The sequence below is a fragment of the Centruroides sculpturatus genome, unplaced genomic scaffold (genome assembly GCF_000671375.1).
Source record: "Centruroides sculpturatus isolate CEXI.00-Female unplaced genomic scaffold, Cexi_2.0 scaffold458, whole genome shotgun sequence".
NCBI lineage: Eukaryota > Metazoa > Arthropoda > Arachnida > Scorpiones > Buthidae > Centruroides > Centruroides sculpturatus.
This window is the reverse complement of record NW_019384732.1, coordinates 542,197-561,337: the sequence shown is the minus strand read 5'-3', so window position 1 is coordinate 561,337 and position 19,141 is coordinate 542,197. Positions and strand designations below refer to the sequence as shown.

At 30.3% G+C, this 19,141-nt stretch overlaps 1 protein-coding gene across 1 annotated transcript in view; it reads left to right on the top strand.

Annotated features, from left to right (window-relative positions):
• LOC111628227 (replication factor C subunit 3-like) overlaps nt 1-19,141 on the top strand; it is a 54,634-nt gene that overhangs the window by 16,228 nt on the left and 19,265 nt on the right. Inside the window, exons 3-6 of the mRNA XM_023371971.1 lie at nt 10,922-11,019; nt 12,425-12,606; nt 15,777-15,913; nt 16,274-16,372. Of these exons, the coding sequence (XP_023227739.1) occupies nt 10,922-11,019; nt 12,425-12,606; nt 15,777-15,913; nt 16,274-16,372 (516 nt within the window). The remainder of the gene's footprint in view (nt 1-10,921; nt 11,020-12,424; nt 12,607-15,776; nt 15,914-16,273; nt 16,373-19,141) is intronic.

The following is a 19,141-nucleotide window of genomic DNA, read 5'->3' as shown; positions in this document are numbered from 1 at the left end:
AAAGCCTGGGAACATTACAATTGAGTAGAAATACATACATCACACTACAGAAGGCCACTATATTGAATACATGCCATATTGTTAGGAAATTCCTTAATACAGACACTGACACACACATTTAATTTTAGTTTTGTTTTGGTTGCTATGCCTTGACTCTGGTCCGGCATAGTACACAGCCACCGGTGTGTACCGAGTATAACCCACTAAACCCAACACATAATAATAATAATAATGCAATCATAATAATATTTGTGTGCACATACATCAAATCAACAGAATTTTATAATTCCCACATTGGTTTGGGCAGTGACTGAGAGAGGCAACATGAGCAATTGCAAAAAAGATGATTAACCATTTGTCCAGGAATGAGTGCAGATTGCTGTAAGCTATGAGGTGTGGAAGTCAATGATTACTGTGCAGAGATGGTGGGGTTTGGCAAAGGGACGTCATGCCACAATCCTTCTGGAAACAATCAAAGATTGTTATTCAAAGCTAATTCAGTTGCACCACAGATTCAGTTGCAGATGCACAGAGAAGTAGCATCCATCCACTCATAGTCTCTGGTTGTTTGAGGAAATTGGTGGATGGTGTTGTGCCTACATTGAATTTTAAGGTATGCATTCATATTTCTATTTAATAAGGTATATGTCAAATAATTTTCATCACTGGAGGGGTGTGTTCCAACCATTAAGACTGCTGGCAACTTTTCTTGCACACTTTGTTATCTGCATAAAGTCAAGTGTTGATTGATTCTGACTAACTTAAAGCATTAAAAAAGTTTATATTTGATTTAACTAATATCACCAGAGGTAATATTAATATTAATAAAAATGCAACATTCTCCACCGAAGCAGGGAAGACTGCCAATGAATCGCTCTAAACCAGAAGGCAAAAAGAATCAACCTACTCTTCAAACTCCAGGCTAATAACGGATTTTAACTTAAGTTCCGAAAAAACTTTCATGAAGACTTCACAGAGGACGTGAACTCTAACCTGAATTTGTCACAACTAAGCACTCATAGTCTCTCGGTGAGTCAAATAACTTTGATTCTACTTTACTTAACAAACCAGACAATCTACCAAACACTTCTACAACAGTCCTATGGAACAAAATCTCCAACTTGATTAACACTTCTAACAATAAACTTTTTAGCCAAATGATCATTATAAAAGAAGATCTTGACCTTATACATGAAAACATCCATGAAATTAAAGAACAGCAGAAAAAGATGGAAGAACAAATAAATAATACAGGTCTGCAAGTAAAAAACTGCATAGGATTTTTATACATTTTATTACAGATTTCAATTTGGTAAAAACGAAAAAAATACCAAAGAAATTCCATCTCGTCAATTTTTTTTGTTACACTCAAGTTTTTATTTGTATTTAGCATAAAATTCCTAGTTAACTTAAAATTTAGTATTTTTTTTTTTTTTTTAAAAGATGGCCTTAAAATGAAGACTTCTCACTTTAATTCTATCAATTATAGCTGGACTTTGTAATAAATAAATAAAAATGTTAATGGTTGAAGAGAGTTGTGGTAAGTTAAGTAGTTTTAACGTTAGGAGGAAGGTGGGTTAAGTAGTTTTAGTGTTAGGAGGAAGATCACGTGATTGTATAGAAACAGGTTAAAAGTTGATAGTGAGTAATAATATTGGTGAGGTTAAGCATGCTTTGACATGTTATCTGGGATACTAGGAATAAATATAAACAACCTGCTGTTGGATTAGATCATGTTTCAACAAGCTAAATAAGTTCAGTATCTTGCTGGCCACCTAATGCTACACTCAGTTTATATCCAGCGTTCGAACGCTACTGTGCTTGTATTTTTATTTCTGAAATATGGCTCGCAGAGGTTGTGTAATTTCTCCTGACAGCTTCTGTTATGTTTGTGGTGAATACACAGTGAAAAGTCCACAAAGAAACATAAGTGAGTTTGTGAAGAAAGTTTAATTTGCATATTTCGAATTGAAACTTGGAGATCAAAACAATGCAGATTTTTGGAAACAATGGGAGAAAAGGAAAAAGAAGCATGGGACTCTTTCACGAATGTAGTGCATAAATTTTTGGGGAATAGTAAGGACCTTGACTACAAAACCATTGTACAATGCATGCTGGCAGCAGTGTATGAAGCTCAAGGATGCAAGATGAGCTTAAAAGTTACTTTCTTACACTCCTATATTGACTATTTTCCCAAAATCTTGGGAGCCTACAGTGAACAACAAGGTGAAAGATTTCACCAGGATGCCCGTGATATCGAGAGACGTTACCAAGGAAAATGGGATGTCAATATGTTAGCTGACTACTGTTGGATGTTCAATTGAGAAACCAGAGAAAGAAATTGGAAACAAGTTTGGAAAAGAATCAAAAAGAAGAAGAAAAGTTTCATAAGAAAAAAGAGTAGATCTAAAATTGTGTATAAATATCAGAAACAATTTGTTGATTAGTTGTAAGAAAATATAATATATTTAGTTCATTGTAATAAATAAGAGTTTTTATCAAAAAATTTGTTTCTATTTTGCAAAAAACCTTTGTGATGGGATGTAATGGAAGTTATTTTTAGAATCTGTGATCTTTAAAACATATAATTCAGCAAAAATATTCCATGCAGCTGGAAAGTTTTTTTTGCAGACTTGTGTAACCTAAAACAACAGGTCGACAAATTACAAGTAAATAAGGACTATATTCAATTTAAATTGGACTCTTTAATTAATGATCATTACCACAATAATATTATTATATATAATTATCCCAATTCTAAAACTATTTCTAGACTAGAAATTCATAATTTTATTACTACCTCATTAAACTTGCAAAACATAGCTCAAGAAGACATCCTGGAAATAGTTCAACTCACTTATCACCAAATTTAACTATAAGACTAACTCTTGCCAATAACCATATTTGTGATCGCATTTTTCCACCTTTATACAGAAGAAACAACAGAATTTGCTAGAAGAATGGAAAAATATGCAAATATCACTGGACTTAACAAAAAACTCTAGGATTAGATGAAAATACTTACTTCCAACTTTCTACAAACTGAAAAACATAATCCTCAGGTCAAACAATGTAATGACATTTTAATAATTGAATGTGAAAAATTAACCTACAGTTAAATACTGGGAAATTAGTCCATGTGGATACCTTTCTTCTGTCTTCTAGGTTAACAAATACAACAAGCTGATATATTAAGAAGCAAAGTAAAATTCAATACAATAAAACTTATTTGAACAATCAATTATTTACTATTGTCAACTGGAATAGCCAAGAGCTTAAAAATAAAATTCCACTAATCAACTCTTTTTATTCCAAGCTTGAACCTGAAAATATCAGGTTCAAGCTTGGAATAACCTCTGAATTAACTTATAAATCAAATTTTTTTGATAAATTTATAATTGAATCAGTAATGGCACATAAACCAATAGGCCCAGGTTGTCCGAGCTGTTGTCTCTTGTATATTTAATAAAAAAAGATTTTTGTAAAATAATACAAACAAAAAATCTGACAACTACATCCTGCTTCTTATTTCAATCAACAAACTATTCTTACAAATATAATAAATTAATGACCTTAATGCTTGTCTATATCCCTCCTGATGATTTAACAAATCTAAATGAAACCTCCAAACTAATTGATATTTGGCAATATATGACTCCATATTCTATTATACTAGGAAATTTTAATTCAAGAATTGGTGAACAATGGACTCTAGATATGATGGACCTAATTCTTTAATATAAAATACTCGTCAGTCAAAAGACAAACAGCTTAATAGACTGGGTAAAAAACTAATAGAAATAATAACAGATCTTAAAATGTATATAATAAATGGATGCATCAAATCTGATATTCTTGCAGAATACACCTGTTTAACATATGCCGGAAAATCCACTATCGATTATACAATTTGCTCAGACTTACTACTGGATTGTTGTTCACCATAACTACTATTGACATCTCTGATCATCTATCTACAATAGCAAAATTTTTACTATTTCCGCATAAGAAATCAGACAACTTATCAATTAAAAGTCAAAGAATAAAGTACAGACCTCAAGATATTCAACAGAAATTGAAGATCTATTTACTGACATTCCAATAATAACAGAAAACAATAGTGAAGAAATTTATAAATTAATGACAAATATAATGAATGATAATATATACAAGAATAATGAAAGAAGAAACTTTCATAATAAATTCTGACAAATCTGATATGATTTTGATTGTCATAAAATGAAAATGGAAAAGCAATCTAAACTAAAAATGTTCAGACTAAACTCTAATGATACCAACTTTGATAATTACAAGAAAGCCAAACAATCTACAACAACTTACTCAAGACAAAAAAGAAAAACTACTTCACGAAACTTGAATCAAATTTAATAAAAAGACAGTAAATTATTCTGGTCTACAATAAGAAGATTCTGTTTTAAATCAAATCTAACTGAAAAATCACCAATCATAGACTTCGATACTTGGAAAAATTTCTATCAAAGATTCCCAAAAATTTATTCAAATTTACTTCCAATAATAAACACTAATTCTTATAACGAATACTTAGACTCCTATTTTACCATTGATGAACTGAATGAAGCAATACATAAAACAAAAAGTAATTCAACTCCAGGAAATAATAATATTCCTACCAAATTTCTAAAAATGCTTCCAAATAAAGCCAGGTTAAAACTGTTAAATCTTTTTAACATCATGTACAAAGCCACCTCTTACCCAGACTCTTGGAATACAGTTATCCTTACCATGGTCCATAAAAAGGGTGATCAGCTTTCCCCTAATAATTATAGGCCAATAGCATTACTATCAACTTTAAGAAAATGTTTCATTTCAATACTGGCAAAAAAATTTCAACAATGGACTAAAGATACTGATCTAGAAGCCAAATTTCAATATGCTTTTACTAAAAATAAAGGAACTGAATCAGCAATATTCATATTACTAATGATAATATAACTTCATCTACTAAAAAAACATAGAAAAGTATATGCTTTCATCAATATATAAAAAGCTTTCATTCAATCTATATACCACTACTAGTAAATAACTTGCCTGCGGTGCAAGTACCTGATTCTCAACTACTTTAAAAAAGCTCTTCTCAAATTATAACATAAAGATCAAACAAGGCAAGATTCTTTCTCCCTCACTAACTTTCTCGTGGTATTCTTCAAGGTGATCGATCCCGTTTTGCCATATTTATTTAACTTCTATCTGCTCGGCATTGATCAACTTTTCCATAATTCAACTGATGGCATCGAAATAAACAACAGAATCTTTCACTACATATTATTCGCAGATGATTTAGTAATACTAGCACCCACCAAAATCTCATTACAAAGAAAAATTAACCAGTAAATCTTTATTTTAAATCAATTCACTTAGTAATAAATCTGGCAAAACCAAAACATTATTATTTTTCGCAATACAGCTGTTCCTTGATAGTACGACGTTTTGTAATCCGACATGCTCAGTAGTCCGACGCACCTCCCGTCAAGGTACCCGTCCTCGTTACGTGTTTGCTTGCACAGAAGCATGTCGCGACGTGAATCTCCCCACCCAATTCTTACACGATGACACACATTTTGTGTGTTTTCCGTGAGCAGTTCTGTTCGAACAGTTGGTGTAGGGAATATTGTAGGCTACTGCTAGCAAAACAATGCCAAATATGTAATCATTTTCGGTAATTCGGACATTTTTGATAATCCGACACTCCTTTGGTCCCATACCTGTCGAATTATCAAGGGACAGCTGTAATAGCAAAATATCTGAAAAAGAAACTAAAATATATCATGACAATATTCTACTACAAACAGTTAATGAAGTAAACTATCTGGGTGTCGTCTTTGATTAGAATGTAACCTTCAAAGCTCAAATCTCAAGAATCAATATCAAAGTAAAGCAGGCTATCGACAATCTTCTGTTTCTATACTCAACCCTGAAAATCTCTAATTTGAATATCCATATGAAACTATACAATTCTATAATCAACCCTATTATTTACTACGCAAGCCCTATCTGAAGTCTAAACTCGAGTCCTTTCATGTCTATTTCCTATGTAAATTATTCCATCTAGAAAGAACAATTCCTGGTTATGCTCTCTGACATGAAACAAATCGTATCTGGTCATTTCTCCTTCTATTAAAAAGTATAATTAAATTTTATTATAGACTCAAATTCAAAAGTGATGATAATAGCTTTCCTACATCAAGAAATAATCAAGCAGAGCAAAAATGTAAATTACAAACAGCTTTGGCAATACAAATTATGTAAAATTTTGAACTCATTTGGCATATCAGAACTATTATTTAAAGATATCATTTAGGATTGGAAATACGGTTATACTCTTCTATTAAACTCTGCCATATCTCAATCTATAAATAAAGATCAGCTCTCTTTAAACCATAGTAATTATCATCTCTGGTACACCAACTTATTCAAAATCCCATCTTCTCAGCCATATATGTGGCAACCAATTGATTTGAATGTGAAATGACTAATAATCCAGCTATGCCTTAACAAATATTCTCTCTTTGTTAATAATACCTACATAAACTTTTCAAATACCCATTGCTGCTTATGTCAATCCAAAGACTTCTCAGCATTCCACCTTCTAAAAAACTGTCAAGAACTTACAACTTTGTGTGAACAATATGAAATCATATGAATATGTAACTATAGATCACCTCTTGAACTCAAAATAAATTTAAACTTTCTCAATAAAAAGGATCTATATAAAATTTATAATTACTTTGTTAAAATCATGGAAAAAGTTTTAAAAAATTAAATAAATGTTGTTAATAATAAATAAAAATCATTATAAAACTTAAATATCCTATTACGGTATTTTTTTACTTATTCTGTACATGTTTATAAGATGTAAGGCAAAATGACTGTACAGTTCTGTTAAATTATGATTGTTTTATTATCAATATAATACTTTTGTAAACTAAAATTGTTAATTAATTTCATTTTTATGTATCACCCCTGTAACAGGGAAATCTTTTCCTTTTGCTAATAGATTTGATTTGATTTGATAATTTTCATCACTTTTGTGTTAGAAGTATAGAAATTATAGTGACTTCTCATTGCCTAGTTACTTTTCACTTCCCTGTAGATGAAAATCAGTCCAAAAATGCACAATTCACACCAAGAAATAAGGTGCAATTAGCATTTAAAATAGCCAACATGACTTACTCTTCCAAATAACCACTGTGACAATCAGTTGTCACAGAGTTCTATATTTAGATTGCATGACTCATTCACTGTTAGCAGCCAATTCCAACACTTTTCTCTTATGACACACGTAACTTATATGAAACTACAGTGGGTGATTGGTTAATGAACAGTTCAGATAACAAACACTTTCGTGAAAGATTTTTATGATTGGACAACGAACACATGTTCGAATAACAAACACTTTACTGAACAAACATAAAAAGAAGTGATGGAAAATAACGAATACTTATTGATTTCCCCTTGTCTTCAGGTAACAATTCGAAACCTTTCGTAGCATGGGAAATGTCAACATCAACACTCAACCCGATACCGATCAGATAGTATTAATATTCCTCTGAATTTTGAAACTCTCCCTTGTAATTCCAGCTTTTTGTTTACCTTTCTGCGAGACTGTTTACCTGTTTGCCTGTTTACCTGTTTGCGAGACTGTTGGATGGGTACTTGTTAAGTTTTGCATCGGGGTTTATTTACAAAAGATGAAATTTTAACTGTCCCATCAGATATTCATTAACTTTTTAAAAAAATACCAAATTTTGAATTTCATCCGGGCCTTGCATTTAAATAATTTTTTGGACTAGTTGATTTCTGTTCTCTGAATTTTTGTAAGTGCTTTTCTGAACTTTTTATTTAAAAAAGAAACTGATAATATTATGGAGCCTAAAAAGAGAAGTGTCAAGAACTGTGCTTACCATAGAAACCAAGTAAGAGATAATAGCCAAGGTAGAAAGTGGGCAGAAGATGCCTGATGTTGCTAGATGTATGGCTTGAACAGGTCTATAGTAGGCACAATCTTAGCTATGAAAGATATATCAAGAAGTTTCAAGCTGCTAATGGAGTAATGAAAATCACATCTGAGAAATAAAGAGCATTTTAGAGCTCATAATGGAACCTGAAACTGATCTGACGACAGAAGAACTCCAGGGATGTCAGAACAACGGTCATCCAAGTGGCATCCAAACCAGAATAGGGTTAATGGGTTGGGGATCTCTACAATTACAATACTATTAATTACTTCCGAAAAATCCTGAAGAAAAGAGAAAAGCAATTGACATTGGACAGATTCTTTAAACCCCACAAACGGAAAAGACATGACTAATAAAAATGTAAGACTGCATATATATTTTTACTATTACATATAAATAAATGTAGTAAAAAAGTATATATTTTTTATTTTTTGGAGTCTCCGGAAAGTATTAATCAAATTCCCATAAAAACCTATGGTAAATCAATAATCGGTTAATGAACAAAGTCTTGGAACAGATTATGTTCATTAACTGATCATCCACTGTGTATCCAAATTGCTCCTTTTTCTGTGAAAAAATTAGTTAATTGTGTCAAAATTATCTTCACTATACTAGAATGAATCACAAACACACTTTAAACAACCTTTAAAATCTAGTAACAAAAATTTTTTTAATGTAAGAATTTTTGACAAATATTTTCAATTATTGCGAGTGACAACAGGAACACTGTTGACATCACTGTTAGGGACAACAGATTCCAAAGGGATTTAGTGTACATTGGGTCCACTAAATACTCAATACAAAAAAGGGTGCAAGAACATTATTACGACATTTTGAACAAAAGACATACCTTTGCCCTATCCATTTACGTCACTGAGCCTGATGTGCAAGTTGATCTCCAAAATGCCATGTTAATAAGGCAATCATTTCAAAAAGATCACATTAGGGCCCTAGAAGCCTTGAAAATATACAAGGCTGATCTGACTGGTAAATGTATTAACTTCAAGGATAGAAAAACAATCTTGTATGCATTACAATGCTTTTATGAAAAACTGGGGAGTGTCAACATAAATTAATTTTTATTAATTGGTATTAAGTTGTTTTAAATTTATATATGTGTTAACTTTATATAAGTGTTAAATTTATATTTACCACCATTTAATTTTTGTTGCTATATAGAGTTATGTTTTTGTTCCAATTTTTAAAAAATAATATTTTGAAAAGTTGTTCCATGCATTCCCCAATTTGGAATATTGTTAATTTAAAGACTTGAAGCAGACCTTGGTTAAGGTGGAAAATGTTTGTCAAAAACTTTTACATTAAAAAATTTTTGTTACTGGATTTTAAAGGTGATTTAAAGTGTGTTTATTAATTGTGTTAATACAATAGCAGCCAAGATAAAATAAAACTGAAAGATTAAAGACTTTTAATTTTTCGGTTTTACTATATTTTAATATTACTTGTTATTGCAACAAAATTAGTTAATACTGAGCATGAGCCCTCCCCTGCCATATAACAAGTCCANTTTTTTTAGCTGCATGGAATATTTTTTCTGAATTATATGTTTTAAAGATCACAGATTCTAAAAATAACTTCCGTTACATCCCATCATGTAAAGGTTTTTGTAAAATAGAAACAAATTTTTGATAAAAACTCTTATTTATTACAATGAACTAAATATATTTTCTTACAATTAATCAAAAATTTGTTTTTGATTAGTTGTAAGAAAATATAATATACATAATTTTAGGTCTACTCTTTTTTCTTATGACATCTTTTCTTCTTTGATGCTTCTCCAAACTCGTTTCTGATTTCCTTCTCTGGTTTCTCGATTGAGCATCCAACAGTAGTCAGCTAACATATTGACATCCCATTTTCCTGGTAACGTCTCTCTATATCACGGACATTCTGTCCCCTGTTCTTCACTGTAGGCTTCCAAATTTTCGGGAAAATAGTTAATATGGGAGTGTAAGAAATGAACTTTTAAGCTCATCTTGCATCCTTGAGCTTCATACACTGCCAGCATGTGTTGTACAATGGTTTTGTAGTCAGGATCCTTAGTATTTCCCAAAAACTTATGCACTATGTTCTTGAAAGAGTTCCATGCTTCTTTTTTCTTTTCTCCCACATTTCCAAAAAGAGGGGATCAGATAAAGGGGATGTTGACTTTTCACTGTGTATTCACCACAANTATTACTTGTTATTGCAACAAAATTAGTTAATACTGAGCATGAGCCCTCCCCTGCCATATAACAAGTCCATATAACTGTTGGACCAAAGTGAGTTATGTATCAAAATGCCAATAAACCTTAAATCCAGTATTGAATAAACAATTTATTGATAGAACTGATGATTGCAACCCTGTTTAAAGGCCATCTTCAGGTTCTAAAGATGGAAGACAAATAGAACTGAAAATCAAATTCAAAAGTATTTGTCTGATACATAATGTTGCATGTACACTACATCGTATTTTTCCTTTAACATTAGAATTGTGCCGATTATCTATCTAACACGTTTTAGGGGAAAATTTTAGAATTGAAATAACACGACTTCCAGTTTGCATTGAAAGTTTGCACATAGTTAATCGGATCTCCTGCCCTTAAGCTGTCTGGTCTTGACTTTCATTTATCTAACTCTGTTCCCAAGATTAAGGAAGAACAGACAGACGGACAATAATGAGAATTTATAGGTCTAAAATTTTTCAAATTGCACCCTAATTAGCTAATAATTCACATTAATACAATTTCTGACTTATGTTTATTGATTTTTTCTTCTGTCTAAACTGTTTCATTTGAAACAATTTTTTTTAAGTTCTGAATTTAGTATTTTAAATTGCTATGACATTGATTATTATAAAATATTTCAGATATTAAATAATAAAATTTTAAAGTAAAAATTTTAATTTTGAAAAATTATTTTTTTAGTGATATTGGAATATATGATAGAGTGGTGATTCAGGAAATGTTGAAAAATGTTGCTCAAACACAACAATTAGAAACAAATGTACAGAAAGATTTTAAAGGTAAATATTTGATTATTTTTTATATATACTCATTAATATTATATCTATTTAATAATTAATGTCAAAATTAAAATTAAATGTTTAAATTTGATTTATTCTGTTGTATTATTATTAGTTTTGTATACATGTAATACCCCGTTTGCACTGAGCATTTCGATCTAGATTGTGACTAAGGTTGGAGACTGTTCCATGGTGCAAACGCTCTTGACCGTTTCAATCTTGACTGAAACGAGGTTCAATAGCGATCGACTGGAGAGAGTTCTCGAAACTAGATCCAGTCATAAGAGAGATCCCACAATCCCACACGCGCGAGAAAATACAAGATGGCTGCAGAACACGTGTCGGGCTATCGACAGAGAAATAAAAAAAGACATCTGGAGAGATGACGACATCTGTCTATTATTAGATGTATGGCAAGAAAAAGTATTTATTTCTAACCAAAACTTCCATTTTGTTTGTTGGTGTTTGCGACTTACCACTTAGTTACGTCAGTTTTATGATTGCGTGTAATAGCCAGGTTCTTCTCGAGCGGACTGCCTGTATGAACAGCATGACGTTTGACTAGCGACAGTCACAATCCAGATTGTAGGTAAATCGAGATCGAAGTGAGTTGTGGATTGTGTGCGAATGTAGTATTAAGTGTATGTACAATGATGATAATGCCACAAACACAAATTTTACATATGATTTTTAAAATTAAGATGTGCAGTCTAAATTATCTAAATCTTAAAAATTTACTTTATGTAAAAGCATTATGGTTACTATAATGATTAGTTCAGCTGCTCTGATTTATAAGCTATAAATTTTGTCTATTCTTACATCTTTAATTAAGAATTATGAATTAATAATTTTATATATATAGTCATTTTGACCATAAGTTACCATTTATAATAATATTTTTTTGCTTCAATATACTCTTTGTTACTGGTTATTTTGTAGTAGATCAAGTAGACAATATTACTGAACATAATTTAAAATAGATCTATTCAGTATTCACATTGTTAGGCTTGTAATGAGCATAATCATAATCCTAATGATAAGCAAAGTCAACTATACAGTATTTATGTAGAGGCTAAATGATGAAAAATTAACAACTTTGAAAATAGTTCTTGTTTTTTCTTTTGTTAATTTGAGAGTTAAGTACTTTAAGAAAGCCACAGAAGATTGTCAAAATAAAAAATTGTGTATTCTGAGAAGTATAGAATTCTTTTTAAAGAATGCAACATTCATTATAATGATGGAAACAATTTAGAATTAAAAATACTATTAAATGAGTAATATCCAAATCTTTATGTATATTTATTATTGACAATAATTTCACATAAATTAAAAATATATGACTTAAAAGGAATATTTTTTTAGTTATGTATTTATATCAAATATTTATTAAGAAATTTTTGTTTAGTTGTAGTTCTTATGGAGGTTGATAAGTTAACAAAAGATGCCCAACATGCATTGAGAAGGACAATGGAAAAATACATGACAACATGTCGGCTAATTTTATGTTGCAATTCTTCAAGCAAAGTTATTCCAGCAGTAAGAAGTAGATGTCTCGGTGTTAGAGTTGCTGCACCTTCAATAGAAGAAGTAAGATTATTTCATTAATTTATAATTTTAGATATATTTTTAAATTAGTTCAAAAATAACTTGGGTAAATCTTATTATTGATATACTGTGTAATACTTTGAAATAAGATTTAAATTGAGCATGAAAATATGTTGCAAAAAAGGATAGTTCACGTTCATGTGTGAGAGTTAAATTCGGTTATTNGAAAATCCATCCTAAGAAGTTTGATTTAGAGGAAGAAGTTATAAAAAAAAAAAAAATATTGTTCCAATAAATGGTTTATAGAAATCTTTTCAGATTTGAAGTATCATTTTTTAATTCAAATTTGAAGTATCAAATTTGAATCATTATTACATTATATTAATTGGAATTTTATTAAAATATAATTGAGTCTAATTTACAAATGTTTTATTTGCAAGTAAATTAAACTAAAATAAAATATATTTCTTTAATATTGTGTTTACAGTCACTTCAGGAGAAAACTGAATATAAGAATACTATTCTGACAATAATTGTTTTTTGTCAGAAATAGCACGTATGGTGCTTGATTTTATCAAAAATATTTTTAATATTTTAATTAATTTTAATATTAACAATAACGTACAACTACACACCGGAGGTACGTAATATTTAATTCTAATATTGTATTAGATATATTGATACTAAGTATAAATGAAAACTAAAAATAAAGTACATTGGAACAAATATGATTTAATTGAAAGAGCCAGCATGTGAATATTAATCCATCAAGAATGCCTAGATTCATAGTTGGTACTTTTGCTTATTACCAATTTTCATGGTGTTGGCAGGTACAATTTGTAAGGATTCAAAACTTTTAATTGATATAATACTAAATTATTTCATTATAATTTATTGTTTGTTCTGTAAATTCTGTGACTTTCACTTAAGTCTAACACACTTATGGATGACACCTCTTGTTATCAAGATCAGGGCATCTACTTTGTCCTACTTTCTGTTAGCATGCTCTACTTTTCCCACTTTTTGAGTGAGAAATTTTTTTTCTCTGCCATTCATTATTCTATACTAGATCAAAAATTCTTTGTAGATTCGTGTTGTCAAAATGCTATAGTTGTTTTTCATTTAGTTTGTTGTTGTCCACATCTCACAGAAATACAGTGTCACATATATAATAGGAATTTTAAAACCATTCAAAATAGATTGCTGAGTTATGTTGAAACCCAAACTGACTGCTAAAATTTGTCTACACCCAAACAATGAAGGATTCTTGATCTCAAGGGCAGCCACAAAAAAGATAGATATATAGATAGACAAAACAGAAGAACAACTAAAACAATTAAGAATATTCAACTGGATAATTATTGACAGGCAGACAGAATTGGAGAAAGATTGTGTCTTCAGTATAGAACTTCACAGACGCAGAGCTATCAAGATGATGATGATGATTTTTTTCTTGTAAATCGTTAAGAAATAATCATTCTATTGACAAGTTAAGGCTTCTTGATTTGTTTTATATATGATACATAACACTTCTTAAGTACAAATAAAAAACTGATTGCTATTGTAATAAAAGCCAACTGCTTTTTATCATTCAGTTCCAGACTTCTAGAAAATTCTGCATTTTTGCTAGTTTTTGTTCACTTAACTTTGCTTCCAGGAGTAAAATTTGACAACAGGAAATTAACCAGGTACTTATTATTGTATAGGGAACAATTAGGGAAATTACAACTGTGTGACTGGAGGGTCGGCACCTCCTTGTCAGGACTGACACCACCGTGTCTCATGCGACACGGAAGCCATGATGGTGAGTTGTTTTGTTTTTAAAAGTAGGTCGTACAAGTAGCTGCGTGCGCAAACAATCGGATCTGGAGACAGTGAGTTGGAAGTGATTCACTTGGATTCCAGTTAAACCAACAAATAACCATTTAATTTTAAAGAAAAAGAGTACATGATATATTTTATGTTAAAGCAAAATAATCCAACTATGCACAGTAGGTGGTTGTGAGAGAGAGAGAATTTACAATAAATTGCACGTTGTTGTAAATACCTGGGGTTTGAAGAGATCCTTAAAAAGAACAAGTGAAGGTAATGGGTTGTCCATTTTTTGATATATCACTGGGGTAGATCAGCATGATAGGAATGTTTTAATGTGGGGACGTAATCCTGTTGGAATCAATGTTATTCCATATTGGAGATGATGGTATTCCATATAAGGAAAGACAGAGTTCTATATTGGTCGAGGAACAGGCAACGACTTGTTGAGTTGTGGAGGAATGGGCGATAACTGACTATTGTGAGTAGCTGATTGTTATATTAAAATGACAAAATTGGGACAGAAGGTCGTGGGAAAGCATCTTTTTTGACACTGAGAATTTAAAGAAAGACATACTCCCAGGTGTAAAAGTTGACAGATAGTCAACAATGTTGATGTTATGATAAGTTGTTTACTTTGAAGTCCAGAATTTCACAACTGGTTATCTGAAGGGGTACAAGATTACTTGAGGAAAATTGAAATATTCACTTACAGAATTGTTCACTTATATGAGGTTCAGTCAATAAAGTAGACCAAAAACGTTAGAAATTTAAATAAAAAAGACTACATCTTAAAGGTTTTTGTTGTTGATTGGTTCTGATAACTTAAGGCATTTTCAAGAGGAATTTTGGATTGTTCACTTAAACAAGATGAACACTAGTGAATTCCTAACTGAGGTGTTCACTAAGAGAGGTTTTACTGTAATTATTATTTTTTTCTTTACAAAAGCTTATTCAATATACAGTGGGTAGTGATTGGTGATTGGCTTCACAGGAGGAATTGTGGAACTTCACATACTGTAAGTGAAGTTGTAAGTAAAATTGTGGAACTTCACATACTCTCAAAATAATGACATGTTATTATCTTGAGAGAGCATCTATAAACTAGGAACTAATCATCTAAATAAAGATTGGTTTAATTTCACAAAATTCAATTTGTATAAAAGGATTGATTAGAAACCTCACACCGAGTCAAAAAATAAAATCAGACAGAAAAAGAATTTTAGTAGTCCTGATGCAAGTTGAAATCCAAATAAATGTTTGTCCTAACTATAATATTTGTGATGAATGGGTATTTATTTATCAATTGACCAATATAAACAGATGAGACCATTTGTCATTCTCTCTCTCTCTCTCTCTATTTTAAATATATAAAAATTTAAATATATTTTCAATTATAGATTGTAAACATTTTGAAGAATACATGTAGAAGAGAGGGTCTCACTTTACCTACTGAACTGGCACAGAAAATTGCAGAAAAAAGTAATAGAAATTTACGACGAGCTCTTCTGATGTGTGAAGCCTGTAGAGTACAGCAGTAAGTAATTTTTGCATGTCTTACTTTGTATTATCTGAAAATGTATAAAAATAGAAAATTGAAGATTTTTTATATTGAATTATAATGAATCTTTGAGGAAAAAAACTGTGTTAAAATAGCCATATACACTTGTCTGTTTTAGCTTCTTAAATTAAAGAAACAATTATTGGGAGAATTTTAATTTTTTTTTAACCATAAAGTTTATCTTTTTATGAAAAGATTATGTATTGAAATATCTATCACAATATAAATGTGTTTGTATATTTCATTTTAAAATGGCATGAAATAAAATATTACATATTTTACATTTTATATTTAAAAATTTTTTATTGTTAAGTATTTATTAAATTTATTTTATAGATATCCCTTTTCTCCAGATCAAAATGTCATTCTTCCTGATTGGGAAATTTATTTACAAGAAACAGCAAATATGATAGTGCAAGAACAAAGTCCAAAAAGGTATACAGTTTTATAATACTTTGAGATAAATAAATGATTTAGTTTTAAGTTATTAATCTTGAAGCATAACGTATAAAACTTGGATGACATTAAGATTACTGCCAGTTGACATAATTCTGATTGTGTGAAGGATACAATGATGCAAAATCACATCAAATGGCAGCAAATGTGTTGACTGGTTGCAAGGTAACCTTAATTATTATTTTAATTACTTTCCCAGCTCTGTTATATATAACAGGGAAAACTATGGCAATGAGTCAAAAAATGACCCTCAAGATTTTTACATTTTTGAACTTGTCAAGAAATATAAAAAAAAAATTTGGAGGTTTTCCTGTATGTGTGTGGATGTTTGGGGGGAACAGTTTTGTTCACCCACTATGAAGCTTAATAATTCCTGTGCTTTTTGTTGAAAATTTCTGAAATTTTGCAGGAAGATTTATATATTAGGGGATTGATGCTATTAAATTTTGGCAGTTTAAAGTTGAAGGGATGGGTAGATAGAGAGGGTGTTGTGTGTCATATCTTGAGTAGGGTCAAACTTAAAGAAGCTTTTACTTACAAACAACTCTACTAAAACCTGATAATTATATAACTAAAGCCAACCACAGGCGTATGTTATCAGGCTTAAATAATGGTTATAATAATAATAAATTACCGAACAATTTGATACTAGAGGAAGGCATTAGGCACCATCTCTTAATAAATTTAATAATTATAATTTTATTTAAGTAATTTCGATTAAACTGGAAGAAAAGAATCAGCCCAGAGCACCCCATAAATTATTTAATTAAAATTATAATTATTAAATTTATTAAGAAATGGTGCCTAACCCTCCCTCTAGTATCAAATTGTGTGGTAATTTATTAATATCATAGCTGTTATTTAGCCTATAACATACAGTAGTGGTTGGCTTTAGTATATAATGCATTGGATTTTAGTAGAGTTGTTTGTTTATATATGTCTGCCTATTTTGATGAGTATCTGTTCACTCTGCTTGATAATCTCACCTATAGGTTGGTTTTTGTGTTGGTTTTTGCAGCATGGTATCAAGAAAATTGAAAATAATAGAACAACAACAAAAAAAAAGCTTTGATGATAATGAAATTAGCTATACAAAATTTAGTTGAATTATAATCTCAAGAATTACATTGAGAGAAGATAGTAAGTGCAATAGAATTTTATGCAACATGCATAAAATGTAATGCTTAAGTGTAAAATAATCACACAATTTTTTATTATTTTATTAAGCATTCTTTAAAGAAATATTTATTATTTTGACATTAAAATTGTGTGAAGTTTTAGTGTTTGATAGTTTTCATTATTATTATTATAGAAATAAGGAAGTTGACTTAAACACAATTAAACTGTATCTGAGAGTAGCCATGAAAATAATTTTTTCTCTTAGTTTCCTGAAGTGTTTCTTTAAATAAAATTATCCATATTTATGGAAGAATAGATTGAAAACTAAAATTAAAAAGTTTGAAATTGTTTTTAATTGAGTACTAGATGAACCTTTCTGTCTTTTATTTTATTCTGTAATTATCTGCTGATCAATTAATTACACAGGTCTGCAAAAAAAATTTTTTTTCAGCTGCATGGAATATTTTTTCTGAATTATATGTTTTAAAGATCACAGATTCTAAAAATAACTTCCGTTACATCCCATCATGTAAAGGTTTTTGTAAAATAGAAACAAATTTTTGATAAAAACTCTTATTTATTACAATGAACTAAATATAATATCTTACAATTAATCAAAAATTTGTTTTTGATTAGTTGTAAGAAAATATAATATACATAATTTTAGGTCTACTCTTTTTTCTTATGACATCTTTTCTTCTTTGATGCTTCTCCAAACTCGTTTCTGATTTCCTTCTCTGGTTTCTCGATTGAGCATCCAACAGTAGTCAGCTAACATATTGACATCCCATTTTCCTGGTAACGTCTCTCTATATCACGGACATTCTGTCCCCTGTTCTTCACTGTAGGCTTCCAAATTTTCGGGAAAATAGTTAATATGGGAGTGTAAGAAATGAACTTTTAAGCTCATCTTGCATCCTTGAGCTTCATACACTGCCAGCATGTGTTGTACAATGGTTTTGTAGTCAGGATCCTTAGTATTTCCCAAAAACTTATGCACTATGTTCTTGAAAGAGTTCCATGCTTCTTTTTTCTTTTCTCCCACATTTCCAAAAAGAGGGGATCAGATAAAGGGGATGTTGACTTTTCACTGTGTATTCACCACAAACATAGCAGAATCTGTCAGGAGAAATTACACAACCTCTGCGAGCCATATTTCAGAAATAAAAATACAAGCACAGTAGCGTTCGAATGCTGGATATAACTGAGTGTGGCATTAGGTGGAGATTAGCGAGATACTGAACTTATTTAGCTTGTTGAAACATGATCTAATCCAACAGCAGGTTGTTTATATTTATTCCTAGTATCCCAGATAACATGTCAAAGCATGCTTAACCTCACCAATATTATTACTCACTATCAACTTTTAACCTGTTTCTACATGAGCATGCGGCCTTCCTCCTAATGCTAAAATTACTTAACCCATCTCCCCCTACCACTACTCTCTTTAACCATTAACATTTTTTTATTTATTTATTGCCAAGTCCAGTTATAATTGATAGAATTAATGTGAGAAGTCTTTGTTTTAAGGCCATTTTTTAAATAATAAAAAAAAATACTAAATTTTAAGTTAACTAGGAATTTTACACTAAATACAAACAAAAACTTGAGTGTAACAAAAAAAATTGA